The sequence below is a fragment of the Hydra vulgaris genome, chromosome 15 (genome assembly GCF_038396675.1).
Source record: "Hydra vulgaris chromosome 15, alternate assembly HydraT2T_AEP".
Classification (NCBI taxonomy): domain Eukaryota; kingdom Metazoa; phylum Cnidaria; class Hydrozoa; order Anthoathecata; family Hydridae; genus Hydra; species Hydra vulgaris.
This window is the reverse complement of record NC_088934.1, coordinates 52,202,607-52,221,607: the sequence shown is the minus strand read 5'-3', so window position 1 is coordinate 52,221,607 and position 19,001 is coordinate 52,202,607. Positions and strand designations below refer to the sequence as shown.

The following is a 19,001-nucleotide window of genomic DNA, read 5'->3' as shown; positions in this document are numbered from 1 at the left end:
GAAAACATTGTCTTGTTGGAAAAGTTTGGCAAAAAAATTCTGAATTAATATTTGAAAAAGTTGATTACATTTAATAAATGTCATTTGTGTCTATTTGTCAAAACCTTGTTTACATTTTTTTTTTTACTTGGATTTTAATAAATTTGTTTTCAAAAATTATTAAATTTCTCGTCTCGTTCTCGGTCTCACGAGAAGTAGTAACTTCTCGTCTCGGTCTCGTCTCGGTTTGAAAAAACCTAGTCTCGCTCATGGTTAGTTTTCTTCTATTCCAGCTTGACTATCAATTAATGGCTTGTACAATTTTGTCAAGTCTAGCTGTAACTTAGCTTCACCCATCTTTTCGTATAAATTATTCTGCTGTATTCTTTTTTTACTATCTAAGAATTCTTTAACAATTTGATCTCTTTTTTCAGGATCTTCAATTTTTAGAAAGGACATTTTATTTACTACAAAATAAAAAAAAACACAACATAACGATTTATGTAGCGTATATGTTTTACGTTTTTTTTTACGTTTTATTTTAATAAATTATTTTGTGTTTTTACGTTTACATTTTTACTAAATCTACTTCGGAGTATATTAATTGCCTCATCTCTTCCTTGTTAAATTAATGATTCCTTAGTTTGTTTATCAATTTCAGTTTTTATTTTTGTTCTAATTTGTTTAAGCATTACTTGAAATTTTTCAAGTTTACAAAGTAATTCATATTCATTATCATTTATATGTCCATCAACTAAAGCTTTAGAAATATAATCACTTATTGTTTTTAGTTTTGAATCAGTAAGTACTTCAATCTTTTCATGCTTTTCTGCTTTTAAATTTAATTTTTTAATAATTTGTCCACCTATTATTGATAACACACCTGCTCCTAATGCTGCACCCTCACATGCAATAACTACTGGTGCTGTAGTTACTGTTGTCAATTTTTTGTATACGATATACATGAGCTTGGTTTTCAACAGGTGACTAATTTTCATCAGGTGCAACTGGAAGAGTTGGGTATATTTTATATTTATTTTCCATTTTTAATAAGGGCAGAAAAAATATTTTCAAAAACTATTTACAATAAATTAATAAAAACTTTCTCCTTTTTTAACTAATACATCAGAAACAGAATTATTAACAACATTTACTACAATATCAGCAACAGACATTGATATTACAAAATCTTGTAACATTTTTTATTTAAGTTCTTGTTTTAGTGAAACTAACGCAACACCTTCATTAATTGCTACACCAAACTTTAAAATAATATTTTGATGTAATAAATATTTTATTGTAATGTCATGTTGTGCAAGTATTTCATATCTATTCTCATTTATTAATACTGAAGGGTGTTCTAAATCTTTGTGTGACTTAAAAAGTATTTGAGGAAGTTCAACTCTTTTATATTTGTTTATAAACTTATGCATTGGCGGATTATTTCTCGACATTTTATTTTTTTATATATGTGAAAAAGATTTTCAAAAAATTCAGAGAATCATATTCAAAAACGGAATATTAGCAAATGGTGAATTTGGTCCTAATAATAAACCAGAGCCTGCTGATGTATATTCATTCCCACTACGTAAGTACATTCCATCACTTACAGAACCTCCTTCATTCCATGGTCTCAAATATAAATCAGATCCTGCAGCTGTCATTTTAACTCCTTGTCCATTCTTTTTTAAGTATACAATACCCCTTCCAGAAGTTTTATCAACCATTCTGATCCAGCTGCTGAACCTACTTCTGTTAATAGTCCTGTTGCAAGTCCCGGAGCAACGCTTGATAATAAAAATCTTCCAGCTGTACTAAGTAAAGGTAAAAGTGCTCCAATAAATCCTCCCTCTATTTTAGAGTTGTGTAACAGTTGTGATATACTTAAATTAATTATTACACCCGTACCTTTTTCGTATGCTTTTCAAATTTTATTCAATTGTGTATTTGTTACAGCTAATACATGTTCACCATTAAGATCTGAATAAGATAATTTAATACTAGCTCCATAACCATCTTCATCAATTGGTTTTTTATTTTTTTCTAATTGCCCCTGTGAAATATTTACTTTAATATTAGTATATTTACTCATTTTTATAATATATATATTTTTTTTCTCTTATATGAAATCTAATAGATAATTCTTGTCCTCGTAAATTTAAAGGATTTTCATTTTGATCAAGCAATTTAATATCCATTTTTGGAATTGTTTTTAGTGTTACTTATAAGTAAATTAAGCTTAACGGCTCTTGAACAATTTTAAATCCGGGACCTGCAGTTTGGAAAAATGAATGTATAACGTTTTCTGTTCCTCCATTTATATATGATGATTCTATTATATCACTTGCAACACGTATACTATTAACACTTAATATGTTTTCTATATTAGTTGACTCATGGTAATCTGATGAATATACTCCACTGTTAAAACTAAAAACAGTTCTAACTGAATTTGAAGTTGTAAACTTAACTTTATAACCAGATGCAATATGTAAAACTGATCTTAATGTATTATTATTTCCTTCAAGTTTAATACCTGCAACTCCTGCGCTAATATGGTCGTTTTCTGGCATAATCAATTGAATATATTCATTTATTTCAGTAATCTCATAACATTCTTCTGGAATGTTTATATAATGCCAAGTTGCTCCATTATCTGTGCTATATTTAAAATCGTTGTTTGAAGAATCAATATTAGAAAAACTGTAATATGTCTTTAAACTAACTAGAGCCATTTCATATTCTTTATCTTGTCTAAGTTGAATAATAGGAGCAAACTTAGTTTTTATGTTGTTGCTATTTTCAGTTGATAATAAATATAAAGACATTTTGTTTTTATATATACAAGAAAAAAAAAAAAAAATTTTAATTTCGTTTTTTTTAAAAAAAAATTTAAAACTCACAAGTCGGTATATAAAAATTATCTAATCCACTTCTATATTTTCCATAATCTCTTTTAAAAGATCTTTTTTTCATCTCAACTCGTCTTTTGTCATATCTTTTAAAACATGATCTTTATAAATATGATTTAAATTCTTTGAATCTTGTGGAAATAAACAAATAAAATTTGTATTTTCTCTTATAGCTTGCCTAAAAAGGTAGCATAAAATAATTTTGTGCAAGATAGAAACAATCTACATTACTATGCCTTCCTCTTATATAACATTTTACACACTTATTTTGCTTTGTTAATTGTAAATTATCAAATATCATCAAAGTATTCTTATGAATATCAAGATCTTCAGGATCTGGTACATCTTCTGCTGTTTCAAAAAACTTACAGTCCATATCTGTTTTCTCAATTAAATTTTTTGAAATGTCTTAAATTATAAACTCGGGGTTCGCATTTAATTTTTCTATTTTGTCTTGTAACTTAAATAGTTACGAAAACTTCCTTATGTAATTTTTTCAAAAAAATTAAAAAAGGAAAAATTCAAAAGATCGTTTTAATATTTTGTATACTGGTTGAAAAAGAGATTTTCCCAAAACTTGTAAATTATTATAGTCTAACCAACTAGGTCTTAAATTCAATAATAAAGTAGTTTTTCCCCAACTCGACTTTCCAATAATAATTCCTCTTATACTTTTAGGTAACAACTTATTATAATTTCTCATACTGTTATTTACATTCCATGATAAATCTATAATATCCTTTTTTTTATTTACTCTATATAAAAAAAATGTACTGTGTTAAACGTAAAAACAAAACAAATACACCAAACTTACAAAATGTTGTAAGTAAAAACAAAAGAAATATGCTTCATGGAACTTGCCCTATTTGTGGAAAAACTAAAAATAAATTCGTATCAGCAAAAACAGAAGGTGATTTAGTTAGTTCAATTAATTCAGCAACAAGTAAAATAAAACTACCATGGGTAAAGTTCCCAAGTGAAATACATTTACCTGGTATGAACTTTGCAGGTCCTGGTACTAATTTAGATGAACGATAAACTTCTACTGGTGCATATAAAGAATGGAGTAAACCTGTAGATAGAGTAGATAATGTAGCTTACCATCATGATCGTGCTTATAAATACTTTACGGATATAGCAAAAAGAAATCAAGCTGATAAAATTATGCTCATAGAAATCGATGCTATAAAAAATCCAACAATACGTGAAAGAATTGAACGAGGTATTATAAAACCTATTATATCAACAAAAGCAAAGTTTGGGTTAGGTGTTCAAAAAAACTACCAACGATCTGTAAAAAAGACAAGGATAAAGAATTAAAATGAACTGAAAAACTTGCAAACGAACTTCATAGATCATTTGTAATACATTTCAGAAAAAGAAAAGTTATTGTAAATGGAATCGATGAAATATGGGCTGTTGATTTAGTCGACATACAATCTTTTTCCAAATTTAATGACGGTATAAAATACCTATTAATGGTGATAGATGCTTTTTCAAAGTATGGATGGATTGTTCTATTGAAGAGTAAATCTGGAGTTGATGTTGCTGATGCTTTAAATAAAATCTTTAAAGAAAGACAGTGTAATAAAATATGTGTGGATAAAGGCTTAGAATTCTATAATAAGCATATTAAAGCGCTGGGTGTTCAATTATATTCAACTGAAAATAAAGAAAAAAGTTATGTAGTTGAACTTTGAAATAGAACAATGAAAGAGAAAATGTTTAAGTACTTTTCAGCTAATTCTACTAGAAAATATATCAACGTTTTAGATGAAATGGTAAATAAATATAACAGCACAAGACATTCTTCAATTAAAATGACACCAGTTGCAGCTAGCGATAAGCAGCTAGCGATAGCGATAGTTGAATCTAAATGGAAAAGTAAGATCAGAGTCCGTTAAACCAAAGTTTTCAATTAGTGATAGAGTTAGGATAACTAAAAAGAAGGTAACGTTTAAAAAAGGATACACACCGATATGGACTGAGGAGGTTTTTGCTGTCGCAGATTCCGTTCACAGATCCGCCAACGTATAAAATAACTGACAATAATGGTGAAGAAATACAAGGTACTTTTTACGAACAAGAACTGCAAAAAACTAATCAAAAAATATTTAGGATTGAAAAAGTTATTCGTAAACTCGAAAACAAATCATTTGTTAAGTGGTACGGGTACCCTGATACGTTCAACTCATGGGTTGACAATAAAGAATTGATAAGTCTGTAAATTATAGTCAGTCCGATTATATGCCCAGTGTTGCTAATGGAAGAAGATTAGTGGTTGCATTAAACTCTGGGGATGAACAAATTGGACAACCTGGAAGTTTTTATGCTATAATAGGACAATTCTACTATTACGCTTAACTTAAAAAATTGACTTAAAATTACAAATTTTTATAAAAATTTTTTTGGCTCAGAAATTATTGTCATGATGTAACCATATTATATTAATATATTATGGTTGTGATATAACTATAATTTTATTTTTATATTTAGCTCAGAAATTATGGTTATGATGTAACCATAATTTATATATAGATTATGGTTGTTATACAACTATTATTTTATTTTTATATTCTTTAATTTTTTATTGTGGTTTAGAAATTATGGTAAGGATCATAGCTCAAATATGATATGAAATAATGGTTGAAATAAATTTTGGCCCAGAATCGTTATTTTCTACTGTTTGATTGATGTTGGAAATGTTGTTTAAAATGTATGCTTGTTGTTTAAATGTATGCTTACTTAATATTTGATTGATGTTGGAAATGTTGTTTAAAATGTATGCTTGTTGTTTAAATGTATGCTTACTTAATATTTGATTGATGTTGGAAATGTTGTTTAAAATGTATGCTTACTTGTTAAAATCATTGCTCTAGTTTTATCCCAATTGATGTCGAGTTTATTAGCACGGCACGACTCAATAAAATTATTAAATAATAATTTTAGATAAAAATTAAATTATAATAAAATTATTAAATATAGTAAATAAATGTTCATTTAATAATATATAATTCTTAATAAAGTATCACATAAATAATAATATAATACAGCAAGAGTTCACCATTTAGGATTAATAGAATAAAGTTTGCCATTCATTTTAACTTAGTCTTGCCACAACCAAAACCCGTAGGTAAATACATTTGATTTCATTATTTTTTAAATTATTCGGTGTAAATTATTGACATAATTAAAAGCAGTAATTGCGAGGAAATAAGAAATTTATTATGTTTTTTTTCGAGACATGGTCAACGTGTTAAACGAAATTCAATCAAGTTCTTGAAAGAAAAAAATTCCTTGAACAGAAATACGACGGTGACGGTGCTAGTTTCATATGAGGTTGCTGTTTGAAACGCTTAGAAGTAATTGCTGGAAACGTTTAAGAATCTATTTGCCTAATATTAAACTTAACGTTTAAGAATATAGTTGCATGCAAACTTATTTAAAATGTTAAATGCATTTTAATTGTATTGCAACACAAAATATTGAAAGTGACTGAACATAACATGGTGACAAAGTATAGACTAAAAAAGGACAAAATGATAGTCAATTATTTAATGGGATTCACAGATTAAGAAACTTCTTGATTCAAATAAACACCATGTTCATAGGTGTATACTTGAATGCAAAGGACTATGCTTAATGAAACTTTAATTCACATAAAGTGCTAGTTCACTTCATATCACAACAATCAACGAAGTTCAAAGTATCGCCTGAACTAAAAACCTAGTTTTTGTGATTTTGCATACGTTTTCTAAAATTTTCTCTAATATAGCAACCAGGAATTGTTGACAATGCCTTTTTCGGCAATTCTTTGAGTGAGCCATTGCTTGTTTATTGTGATTGGATATTACTATCAGTTGGCATATAAATAAATCAAATAGCCACAAACACCATCATTTCTAAGTTATACCAAGTGATCTAAAAGACATTATGTTAATGTTCTTTTGTCAGATTTGTCAGAATAGATCAGTTAACGATTAGTTTACTTAGCTCATTAGTTTACTAGCTAACTTAGTTTACATAGCTCTTCAATAACATTAGTTATGATAATAAAAACTTTAAAAATGTTTATTTTTTATTTACCAGGATAAGTTTCTTTTTTTCTATTGTTTAAATAAAAATTGACACATAAATATAAGCTGGTGTTTTTGTTTTTAAGTAAATCATGTAAGTAGGGCCGCCGAAAGGGGGGGGGGGGGAATGAAAGAGTTTGTTTCGGGCGGCAGATATCCAAGAGGCGCCAAATGAAAAAAGGTACCTAAATAAAATATAGCTCTTGGAGATCCTGAATGTAAACACTAAGATTAACACCGCAAGCATAATTGCTTGAATGATCAAACAATCATTTGTTAATCTCAATAACTCGTCATTTCATTTTTTATTTATTTCTGATATTCGTCATAATTTTCACTATTATAGCTCTGTCTACTAAACTAGGCTTAGAAAAGATCAACAAAATATCGAAAATGTTTTACACAAGTCTAGGAAAGCTGTTTTTGACTGGTCTAAAACAGCTTTACTAGACTTAAATTTAGTGTCAGTAATATCTAAACAGAGATTACTGAGACTAAATTTAACTGGTATGAACTATCGTTTCTTACGTAATGATATGATACAAACGTAAAAACTCACAACCTTTATAAATGTAGTTACAACTTTTTCTAATCCTCAATAAATACTATTCACAACCGCTCATTTTCCTATCCTCAATAAATTCTATTTAGAACACTTATACATTGAAAAAGATTTTTTGAAAGATTGCGAAAAAAAAAGCGAGTCAAAAATCTGTGGAATAGTCTTCGATCTGAAATATGTTTAACATCTATCGCAATCTGTCAAAAACATCTAGATGCTTATTGGGTACATCGAATGTACAAGTATATACAAACGATTGTTTCGATACATGTAATTAATTAAAGTATATTTGACCATTGTTTAGCATACTTGCATTATTGATAACCCATATGTCAAGTTTAGCTTTAAAAGAGTTTAAAAAGTTTGCATTTACATTAACGACATCAGTAGATAGTAAATTCCAATAAAAAGATGCTTTGTTCGTTAAAAAAAAGGCCGAGACAAAAAACTTTTGTGATTTTATTTCATTTAATGAAATAGATAACTTAGTAACTCATAACCATGAGTTTCGAGATTCAATACCAAATGTGGCCAGACAAGCTATATTAGTAAGGACTTACAAGTGAATTATCTAGTTAAATGCTTTTCTGCGGTACTTTATTATAGGACTGTTAGGTTTTTTGGGAGACTGTAATAACTTTAAAAAGAAAAATCTTATTGCTAACAAAATTTAGAATCGTCAATAAACAAAGTTATGTCGCCCTAAAATGAATTACCGAGGAACACTGCAGATTATGGAGTCTTAGATTGAATTTTTTTAATTATACCATACAAATTATTCTTAGTTTTTCAGTTCCCAAAGTCAATTATTTTTCACTTACTTTGTTTTAAAGTTTTTTTTATATCATAATTTTCATATTATAATTTTCAGTATCAAAGGTTTTTGACAGATCAATAAAAACTCCTAATGAATAATAGTCATTGTTGAAAGATATTTTAAAATGTCAGGCAATGCGTGTTCATTAAATTTTTTTTTTAAAAAAAAAGCTGTTTACATTATATAAGTCATTCTCAGTTAAGTTATTAAAGAGTTTATTTGTTAGATCTCTCTCGTGATCTAAAGGCTAGGTCACTTTCCAAAATGGGCTATATGCCAAAAAGTTTTTTTTTTATACCAAACACCCTCCCCCTCCCTTTTGCATATAATTTACGTATAAAATACAGTGAACTCCCAATACCTCAAACATCCAAGAAGAAAACTCTCTATCGAATATATTTGAGACCTCTCTAGACGAATATATTTGTTGTTGGTTGAAAATTATCAACTTTTTCTATCTGACTTTGAAACTCTTTAAAGCGGTAATAATCTTTATCCGAATATATAGGTTTCTGTTGATCCTCCGAAATTCCTGCTTTTGTAAAACAATTAATGATGATGGAGATTTTCACTTTTTATTATGCAAGATCTTTTTTTGCATCTAAAATCGAAAAAACAAGAAGAAAAAACAAGATCTTTTCTTTTATCAATAGCTACGACTATTCTCTGCAATACCATAAACTTTCAAAGAGCGTTTCATTGATCCATTGGTTGGCGTTCTGACGTGATATTTGGTGGTAAAACTATCGATTGTCGGGTGTACTGGGTAGTAATCTATTTTAAATGCTACTTTCTTCTCTTTTTTTTTTGTAAACTTTTCTCCATTTTCTGTATCCACTCTTTGAACAGTACGCTCAATGCCGGATTAACCCTTAGGCAAATAAGGCACATGCCTTAAGGCCAGCAAAAAATCTAGGCCACAAAAAATTTATACATAAATTTATATTTATGTCTTATCTTTTTTGATGAAATTATTATAATTATTCCAATTATTATACACATTTTGTTCATATATCAATTTTACGATGTCAAAAATTGTAACTAATTCATTCTTATAAGTGATAATTTTTTTCTTCAAAAATATCGATTCAAAATATTTCGAATAAAATATTCGAAAAATATATTGTTTTTTTATATTTTTGAAATTCGATAACATTTGTTTTAAACGGTGGAACTCTTTCGTAAACAATAACAAAGCGTAGTAATAAAATTAATGGTTTAGCAAATGAATATACTTTTAGATATAACTATTGTTATAAAATTGTAATCCTTTAAATTTATTAGTAGGTTTAAAGAAGAAAAAAGCATCACATTTACTGCAGAAAGAACTGGGTATAGCTTTTTTGTTCAACATGTCATGCTTTAAATGTTTCTATCAAAACATATTTGTCACATATTTTATTTATTGTTGATATTAATATAATAAAGCTCACTAATATAATATGGATAAGATCCGCGTATCTTAACTATACTGAGTGACTTTCATTTTGATTTTCACTATCATACATTATTATCTATATATATATATGTATGATTTTTTATCATATATATATAAAACAATATGTTTAATCATTATTATATCACATATCCATTTTACATATTATAATTAATATAATTTTAATTTATAAATTAGTTCTTTCTATAACATAGAAAACGTATATACACTATACATGTAGCACTTCAGCTCTGTAACCTAGGGGTATAAGAAGCAGATCATTAATAAGTCAAACAATCAATCCCAGTGAGTAATTTGCGTGAATTTTTGAACACCATGCTCCTGAAATAAACAAAAATAAAATCCTTCACTTATAGGAATATATAATTTTTAATGAATTATGTTGACGCTGTCATCATTATTGTTAGATTTCTGTTGTAATTATTATTTTAGTTGAACAAAATATAAATTCTGATCTTTCCAAGTTGAGTCTTTGTCTATTTATTGATGGATTACCTCTTTTTAACAGCACAGTGAAATGTTTTTGGGTTATAAGTGGGTGCATTCTTGAAATCCCATCATCTGAATTCATAATTGGTGTTTATTCTGGTAGTTCAAAACCAAATTCATCAAATGATTTTCTTCTGGTATACTGGTAGTTTGATTTTAAATTATTATTTTGAATATTAAAATCTATATTATATATAGGTTTTGTATTTTCTTATCATGCAGTTCACAAGAATTCAATTTTTAAAATTTTACATCATTTTATGATATGACTTTATGAATCAATTATTTTTAAATCGAATAATTATGCTATTGAATACAAAAAAATACGTTTTTAAAGATCACTTTTACTTTTTACTTTTAGATTAATGTTGATACGTAAAGGTGGTTGGGAGCGAGCAAAGGGGTTAGAGAAGAAAATGCATGATGAAGATAAACTGTTAAAGAAAATACCCAAAATCAATTTATTTTTCACTGCCACGAACAAGGTTGATGCTACTGATAATATTACTCTCAATTCCCCACCATCCTCATCAGAATCTCAGGTAGGTATTAATCACAAGGAAGAGGCTGCAAAAATTGCATTTGAACTTGGACATACTGAAAAATTTGAAGACAGAGCTGATACTGGTTCAGGAATCATTCTTCGTTATATTAATATGGTGGATTACCAGCCTGTGGAGCGTTTTTTGACATTTATCAATATATCCAGTCACACAGGACAGAATCTTGCTGACACACTGCTTCAGTACTTGTCAGCAATATGTCTGGTAAATATATTGGCATGCAACAAATCCTGAAAAACAAAAACAGTTTAGTGGACTACATTCCTTATGCTGCCCACTCGTTGAACCTAGTTGGCCAGTCAGCTGTGGATTGTTGCGTTAAAGCAGTTTCATTTTTTAACATATTGAATCGCCTGTATAATTTCTTTGTAGCATCAACACATCGTTGGGATATCATGATGACCCATGTTAAAAACCAACCAGAATGCCTTGTTTCAAAATACCCATCAGATACCCGGTGGTCTGCTCGAGCTGATGCTGCAAAAGCAGTGTTCAATGGGTACCACCAATTAGATCTCAGGGGATTGTAATCAGAATGGTAGCACAAGGAATGAAGCGGGTTCATTGGCCAAACACATGGATACTATTGAAGTTGCCCTATTGTGTGAACTTTGGAATGACATTCTGCAGAGGTTCAACATTAATAGCAAGTTATTACAAAGTTCTACAATCGAATTAACTCCAGCTATTGGTCTGCTGAAGAGCTTGCATATATTTTTGGATGAATGCCGAGAGAAGTTTAATGATTAAAATCAGAAGGCAGGTGATCGCTGTGGCAACAGCACATATAAATCTGTGCTGTACAATAGTTGAAAAAAATATAAATTTTGAAGAAAAATGAAAAATTCAACAAGACATTCGTGAAATACTGAAAAGAAGATGCAGAAAAAAAAAAAATTTTAAAAGTTAACTTAATGAAAATTTAATGAAAACTTCAAATACTATTTTTATTAACAAGAAACTATTTTGTAGGAGTTTACGTCAACTTTTATCGACGCGTTTAACTTTAGCGGTTCTCATAACAAGACCTCTAAAGGCGGATTTCCACAAGACGAAAATATCCGCGCGAAGCAAACTTTTTCGTCAATAAGCATGCGCAGATCAAAAATTTCTGTTAATTTTGACAGAAATATTTTATCTGCGCATGCTTATCGACGAAAAAATTCGCTTTGCGCCAATATTTTCGTCTTGTGGAAATCCGCCTTAAGTCTTCTTTGAGTTTCCACATTCCTTATTTCTATTTAATTTTTATCTTTATTTAAACATAATCTTCAATTGTAAACTTTCTATGCATTATAAATTTTATCAAGTTTGCTTGTGGATATAATTGTAGAGAGAGTTGTTTCCTTCCATAGGTGGTCATTTCAGCTGTACATTGTACAGTGTGATTTATGTATGTGAGATTATGTTATGTATGTGAGAATGTAGAGTTATGAGAATAGAGTTATGTATGTGAGAATAAAGAATAGAGTTATGTATGTGAGAATGTACATTGTACATTGTACAGCTGTACATTGTACAGTGTGAAGAGGGTAACTTGTACAGTGTATAAGTTACCCTCTTCACATACCGTCTTAAAACGTTATACCTATTTTTCCAACAGTCAAGCGTACCATCAGACACTTGAAATTCTTTGATATTATTTTTTTTTCTGAAAAGCTCTCTGATTTTTGTTCGTAGAATTAATGATGTTACTTTACTCCTTATGTAAAAATCCATTTAAAAACGAGATTATCTAAAATTGAAAATGTTCCTTTTTTAATTCTCATACGTTTTGATTAGTTCCCTTATGCCTTCAAGGTTTCAAAGTTTTTTTCTATAATTTTGATCCAGTGTATTTTTTGGAATGCCATATTTCATTGCTACCTTAAACTTTGACTGTCTTTTCCCAATTTTCCCTCAAAGCAGCATTCTTTTCTTTGATTGATTTTGTGTTACTTTTTCTCTTTACAGCGACAGTAGCTTAATATAATAACAGTACGTTAATAGTTTATAGTATAAGTTATATAGTAATAGTTTATCGATAATAGTTTATAGAAACGCACATTTCTATAACTAATACTATAAACTAAACTTATATCAAACTATTAATATTGTTATAGCGCAAGACCTTGATTGTGGTTTAAAAAAATTTCTTTAAACTTTTTTAGAAAACTTGGCTGCGCTGTTAGGTTGAGGGCAAAAAATTTAACTTAATGAATGTTCACATTATGTTCGCATATATTTCGCAAAATATTCAAACTCATTAAAGTTCATTTTTGCTGTTCTGAGGAAAAAGCATTTAAAGTTTTTAATTCATCACTGCGTTTGATCTTCTTAATTAAAACAAATTGTTTTTAAAATACTTATATAATATGTTATTATTTTTCATAATATAACAAATAAAAAATTAAAAATTTAAGTTTATGAGATAAGATAATCTTAAAACTATATAAAATATGACAAAATTCTACAAATTAAATTGCCGCTGCAAAACAAGACCATCTTAAGTCCGTTTTGGCTTTTCTGAGAAAAAGATATTTAAAGTTTTAAATTTAATTACTAGTTTCGCTTTTTTGATTAAATCTACCTGTTTTCAGTTATTTATTATATGTATTCAGTATTTTAAACCAAAAAAGTTTTTTTTTGCCAAAAGTTGAATCAATTTTGGTTGCACACTTTGTGAGATGACTTTAGTGCGCCTAAGGAGATTTTAAACCAAAAAAGTCAATTTCGCCAAAAATGGACTTAAGATAGTTTTGCTTTGCAGCGACGATATAAGCTTTGTCGCAATCCATGCTTTAATTTTAGAAAGCTTGTTAAATTAATGTCGATAAAATTACAAACAGCTATAAATACAAATTAATATCATATTTATCAGAAATTTATTTTTATGAGGAAGAATATTTTATTAGAATTTAAAAAAAAAAACCTAATAGAAAAACAGCTTATTGGGTGGAAACATTTACCCACCAACCCAAGCCTGCCGCGGAAAACTACTCACTATTTTTAGACTCGGCCAAGAAAAATCTTGTCGGGCGAATCAGATTTGTTTATTTTTTAAAATAAATTTGAACTGAATAAGATAATAAAAGATTAATGTATTAAAAATTAACGTTACCAGCAATATTGTTGTCACGCAAATAGAATTTACTGCTTGACACGGTTGTAATAATGGTTGTTTTAAAATCTCTGAGCCTAGATATTGAGCACATTTCAGAGCAAAACGGACGTAAATAAGATACCGGTAATTTTTTGGTCTTGAAAAAAGTTATGTGTAAGTATTGGCGAAAACAATTTTTTTTTGAGCATATTGTTTTAAAATGTCATATTTTTTCAATAGGTACTATATATGGAGAGGAATTTTGTAACAAATCTATGCTATATGGTCTAAACTATATGTATTGTATATAGAAATAAATTTTTCATTAACTTCATATACATATGTTTAAAAAAAACTTTATTTGATTTTTAAATCAAATAAATCACCGTTTTAAATTATGCCTATAAGAACTAATTATTCGATATATGTAAGTTACGTCTAAATTTAGTTAGTTATTAAGTTTTAGTTGATTTCTATTAGTAATACTAATAGTTAATTTTTCTCACTCTTTCCAAAGTACTCAATTAGTTTCTAAAGTATTTTAATATGTATCTACATTATAATAATGTAGCTACATATTAAAATACTTTAGAAACTAACTGAGTACTTTAGAAAGACTGAGAAAAATTATTAGTATTGCTAATAGAAATCAACTAAAACTTAATAACTAACTAAATAATGATTATCAAATTTAAAGTTGCACACATAAATTTAATTAAATATTGGCTGATAACCAAGTTAACTTTTCTTTAATATACCTAATAAAACTTTGCATTTTTTAACTTATTACTTGGCTTACTATATTAAATTATAACAAAAATTGTATTTTTATTAATTCACTAACATTCTATAATAAAGATTTTTTTTTGTAAAGTTGAGTAGTTAATTTTAAAACTGTTGTTAAATATATAGGGTACAATGTTTAGTTAATCAGTTAGAATTTGTTTTTAACAAGTTTCAATTTTTAAACTTGTAGTATTAAATGTTTTTTAAAGTCCAAGTTTAAATATGGATGAAGAGCATGTATCTTTAAAAAATGATGGCTCAGTGCCTCAAGGCCAACCAACTATACCAGCTTTTTTAATAAAACTGTGGAGAATTGTTGAAGATCCACAATTTGATCATATGATTTCATGGCACCAGGTTTGGTTATCTATTTTATTAGTCTATTTATTTTTACCTGTACTTTTTCTTAAATTCCTTTTTTATTTGTTTTTTTAAATTATTATTTAAACTAAATAATAATAACTATTTTTAGAATGGAAAGACTTTTAGAGTTCATGACCAAGCAGAATTTTCAAAGGAAATTCTGCCAAAGTACTATAAACACAATAACTTTTCTAGTTTTGTTAGGCAAGTCAATATGTGTAAGTATCTGCGAGTTAGTGACTAGTTTTTTACTTTATTCATTTTATATTTATATAAATAATTTTTGATCAAAATAATATTTTGTTATTCAATTTTGTTTCATAATGTTTTGCTAGATGGATTTCGCAAAATTATTGATCCAAAGATTGGAGGTTTAAAGAATGAAAAAGATCAATGGGAATTCTTCCACCCACACTTTAGTAAGGCTGCACCAGACGACTTAGCCAAAATAAAAAGAAAGGTAGCACTTTCATTTGTCTTTCAAATTTGTTTTTATTTGTTTGCCCTTTTTTTTCTTTTTATTAAGTTATAATTTTATGATAAGTTTAATTATTTATTAGTAAACTAAATTATGGAAATTTTAGGGTTTTAAATAAAGAAGAACTGACCACAGGAAGTGTTTCATTAATTTGCTAACAGATAGTTATATAGATTTTTGAATCTTTGATAAAACTTTGGTTATTGCATTATAGTTAAATAAAAAATACAATTTAGATAAACTTATTTTCTTTCACGTTGTTTTAATGAACTTATTTCAATCAAGCAATTTATTAGTTGATTTATTTTTATTTATTTTTTTCGAGTTTAAGTTTTACAATGGTAATTAATAAAATGATATTTTTATATTAAGGATACTGCTTTTTTATATCAGTTGTTATACTTTTTTCTCAACTTTTTAACTTTGAACCACAGATTTTGATGTGATGTGAGAACTATGACTACACTGTTTACCTTTTCTTTGTTTATTTACCTTGTGTTTGTTTAACCATTTTTTCATAACAATTGCTCTGGACTTATGTTTATTATCAATTTATTGAGAATTTAAGTTTTTAGTTTTTAATACTGACATTTTGTCAATTTAAATGGTTTTTATCATCTATTGGTGGTATAAACCTAACCCTGACCTAAACTTTTTTTGAAGAAGCATATGAGTTGTGAGCAAGCATGTTTTATTAGACTACAAGTTTGTTTTAAAAAATGAATTTGAAAATAAACAAACAAAATTTGAGACATTAGTTATTTGGTAATTGAAACATTTCATAGTTATACAAAAACTGCAACTCTTCTAATTTATCCATAAATCATATATACCTAAACAAAATGAGAGGATTAGACATAGTCAAGACCTAAAATTGATAAACCTGATCTAACACTTCATAGAAGATATGAAATACAATATGTGAAATAAGATTCTGGACTTAAAGGTTGGATTGGATGGATCTTGGATTTTAGAAAGAATTTTTGTTTTTTAATATCTGGAGTTTTTACAGGTTATACATCAATTAAATATTTTCAAACAAAGCTTGTATATCAATTTAAATATTTTCAAACATGTGAGATATTCCTAATTGCACTAAATTTATTTATATTTTCCAAAAATTTGTGTTTCCAGATTATTAAATATTAACTGAAAACTATTATTAAAGCAAAATAATTAAATTAAAGTTGGAGGTTGTTTTGCAAAATTAATAAAAAAAAAATTATGTCTGCTTTGTTTAATTGCTTTACAGTCTAGTCTTCTACTTTTTCCTCTTCTTCTTCTTCTTCTTCTTCTTCTTCTTCTTCTTCTTCTTCTTCTTCTTCTTCTTCTTCTTCTTCTTCTTCTTATATATATATATATATATATATATATATATATATATATATATATATATATATATATATATATTAATTATAAGTCTTAGTGTATAACTATATGTATAACTATAGTTACCCTAAGACTTATCTGTTAGATATGTTTGTGGAAATGGCAGCAGTGAACAATAGAAATTATTTTTTTGAGAGTTGTGATGTGATGCTAAATAACTCAAGTTAGTAAGAGATGTGATGTTTGAAATCTGTTAGATATGTTTGTGGAAATGGCAGCAGTGAACAATAAAAATTATTTTTTTGAGAGTTGTGATGTGATGCTAAATAACTCAAATTAGTGAGAGATGTGATGTTAGTGAGAGATTGATGGTGATGAGTTCTGATGTGATGTTATGGTGATATGATGTGATGATCATGTGATGTAATGGCCATGTGATGAGATGGTGATGGTGATGTGATGGTGATGGTGTGATGTTAAATAACTCAAGTTAGTGAGAGATGTTAAATAACTCAAGTTTCTTTTTTTTTAGATAAAAATAAAAGTTGTTCTTATTCATAGATACAGTAAATAATAAATATTCATTTTATGGTTGAATGACATGACAAGGTGGCATAAAAATAGCCATGTTATAATCACAATTTATATGTATTACTGATAAAAGTGCAACACTCCCTCCCCTTCCTTTCCCTCCCTGTTAATCTTATTCAGAAAATTTATTTTAAAAATAATTTTTGATTATTTCAGGATACATCCCAGGAGGTTTGAGGTTTGATGCTGGCTCTAGATCAATAAACGACATTGGTAAGGAAAGAAGCGTGAAATTTATGGTCTATTGTTCTCTGTGGTGCTCTGTGATAAGACCATTAATTCCTCCTGGAGCATCTTAATAATTAATAATACAAGACACTGTCATATTTAACTTAATAACTAGCCCATATCTTCATTTAAGTATTGAGATGCATAAGATATTTCTTTATCTTTTTCATTTCAACAAAAAAATTTGATAAAGTAATATACCATCATTGATGAAGTAATTAATAACTTATAACTTATAAAATATAAATAATATAACTATAATATAAAATATAATATAATAATATAACTATAATATAAAATAACTATAACTTATAAAATTTCAAAGACCCAACAAAAATCTGATATATCGACTAAAGTTGTTAAAAATTGATATTTTTGCTGATTTCGTTTGCTATGACTTAAACAACCCTAAAATTCTCTGATCAATTAAAAATTGTGAATTATTCATCCTAAAACAGACAAAAATAATTACAGACCTATTAGTACCAAACCTATCAAAAAGTCTATGAATTGTATTTACATAAGGATATTAATAGCGTTTTTGAAAACAAGTTATCTTTTAGCAAAATTTAATGCTTATGGTTTTAGCAGAAATGTATTAAAGCTTATTCATATGCATGTTACCAAAAGAAAACTGGGAGTAAAAAAAAAAGTCAATACTGTTCTTGTTCTGAGTTTTGAATTTGTTTGGCATTCCACAAGGCGCAATTCTAAGTCTGTTATTGTTTAATATATTCATTAGTGATCTATTTCTATTTTACCTAGCATATTGCAAGATGCATATCTTGCAATATGATATTGACACTCCCTTAAGTGCAAGAAAAGACTAAATTTATGTTGTGAGTGAAAAATTTCTGTAAGGTTTAAAAAAAAACAGTATGAAAGCTTTCATACTGTTTTTAAAAAAAAATGAGTACACTTACAGTTGACATCATTTAATACAGCTTTTTTTATTTTGTCCCTCTTCTTCATATCCTGTTACATTAGGGGTTCCTCAAGGTTCAATCCTTGGCCTTATACTCTTTTTAATTTACATTTTAATTTATATTCTCACATCTATGTTGGCATTGTTCGCTGATGATATTAACATTTATTCTTATCATGATAAGAAGTCTACACTCTCTGATTGCTTGGAGTGTACCTTTGAACTTGAAAAAGACCTCACTTCTGCTACAGCATGGGGCTCACAGTGGCTGGTAAATTCTAATTCAGATAAAACTCATTTTTTTCAGCCAATGGTTATCGCAATAATTTAGATCTTCCTATATTTATGAACGGTAATGTACTCGA

The 19,001-nt window shown here is 27.7% G+C and overlaps 1 protein-coding gene across 2 annotated transcripts in view; it reads left to right on the top strand.

Annotated features, from left to right (window-relative positions):
* Positions 1 to 19,001, top strand: part of LOC100209282 (heat shock factor protein) — a 123,834-nt gene that overhangs the window by 62,691 nt on the left and 42,142 nt on the right. Inside the window, exons 2-4 of one of the 2 annotated variants that reach the window (XM_065820321.1) lie at positions 14,931 to 15,079; positions 15,195 to 15,303; positions 15,421 to 15,545. In XM_065820321.1, coding sequence (XP_065676393.1) covers positions 14,945 to 15,079; positions 15,195 to 15,303; positions 15,421 to 15,545 — 369 coding nt within the window. In that variant the 5' untranslated portion in view covers positions 14,931 to 14,944. Of the gene's footprint in view, positions 1 to 14,582; positions 15,080 to 15,194; positions 15,304 to 15,420; positions 15,546 to 19,001 lie in introns of those variants that run through there. The other variant, XM_065820320.1, reaches the window with a different exon arrangement.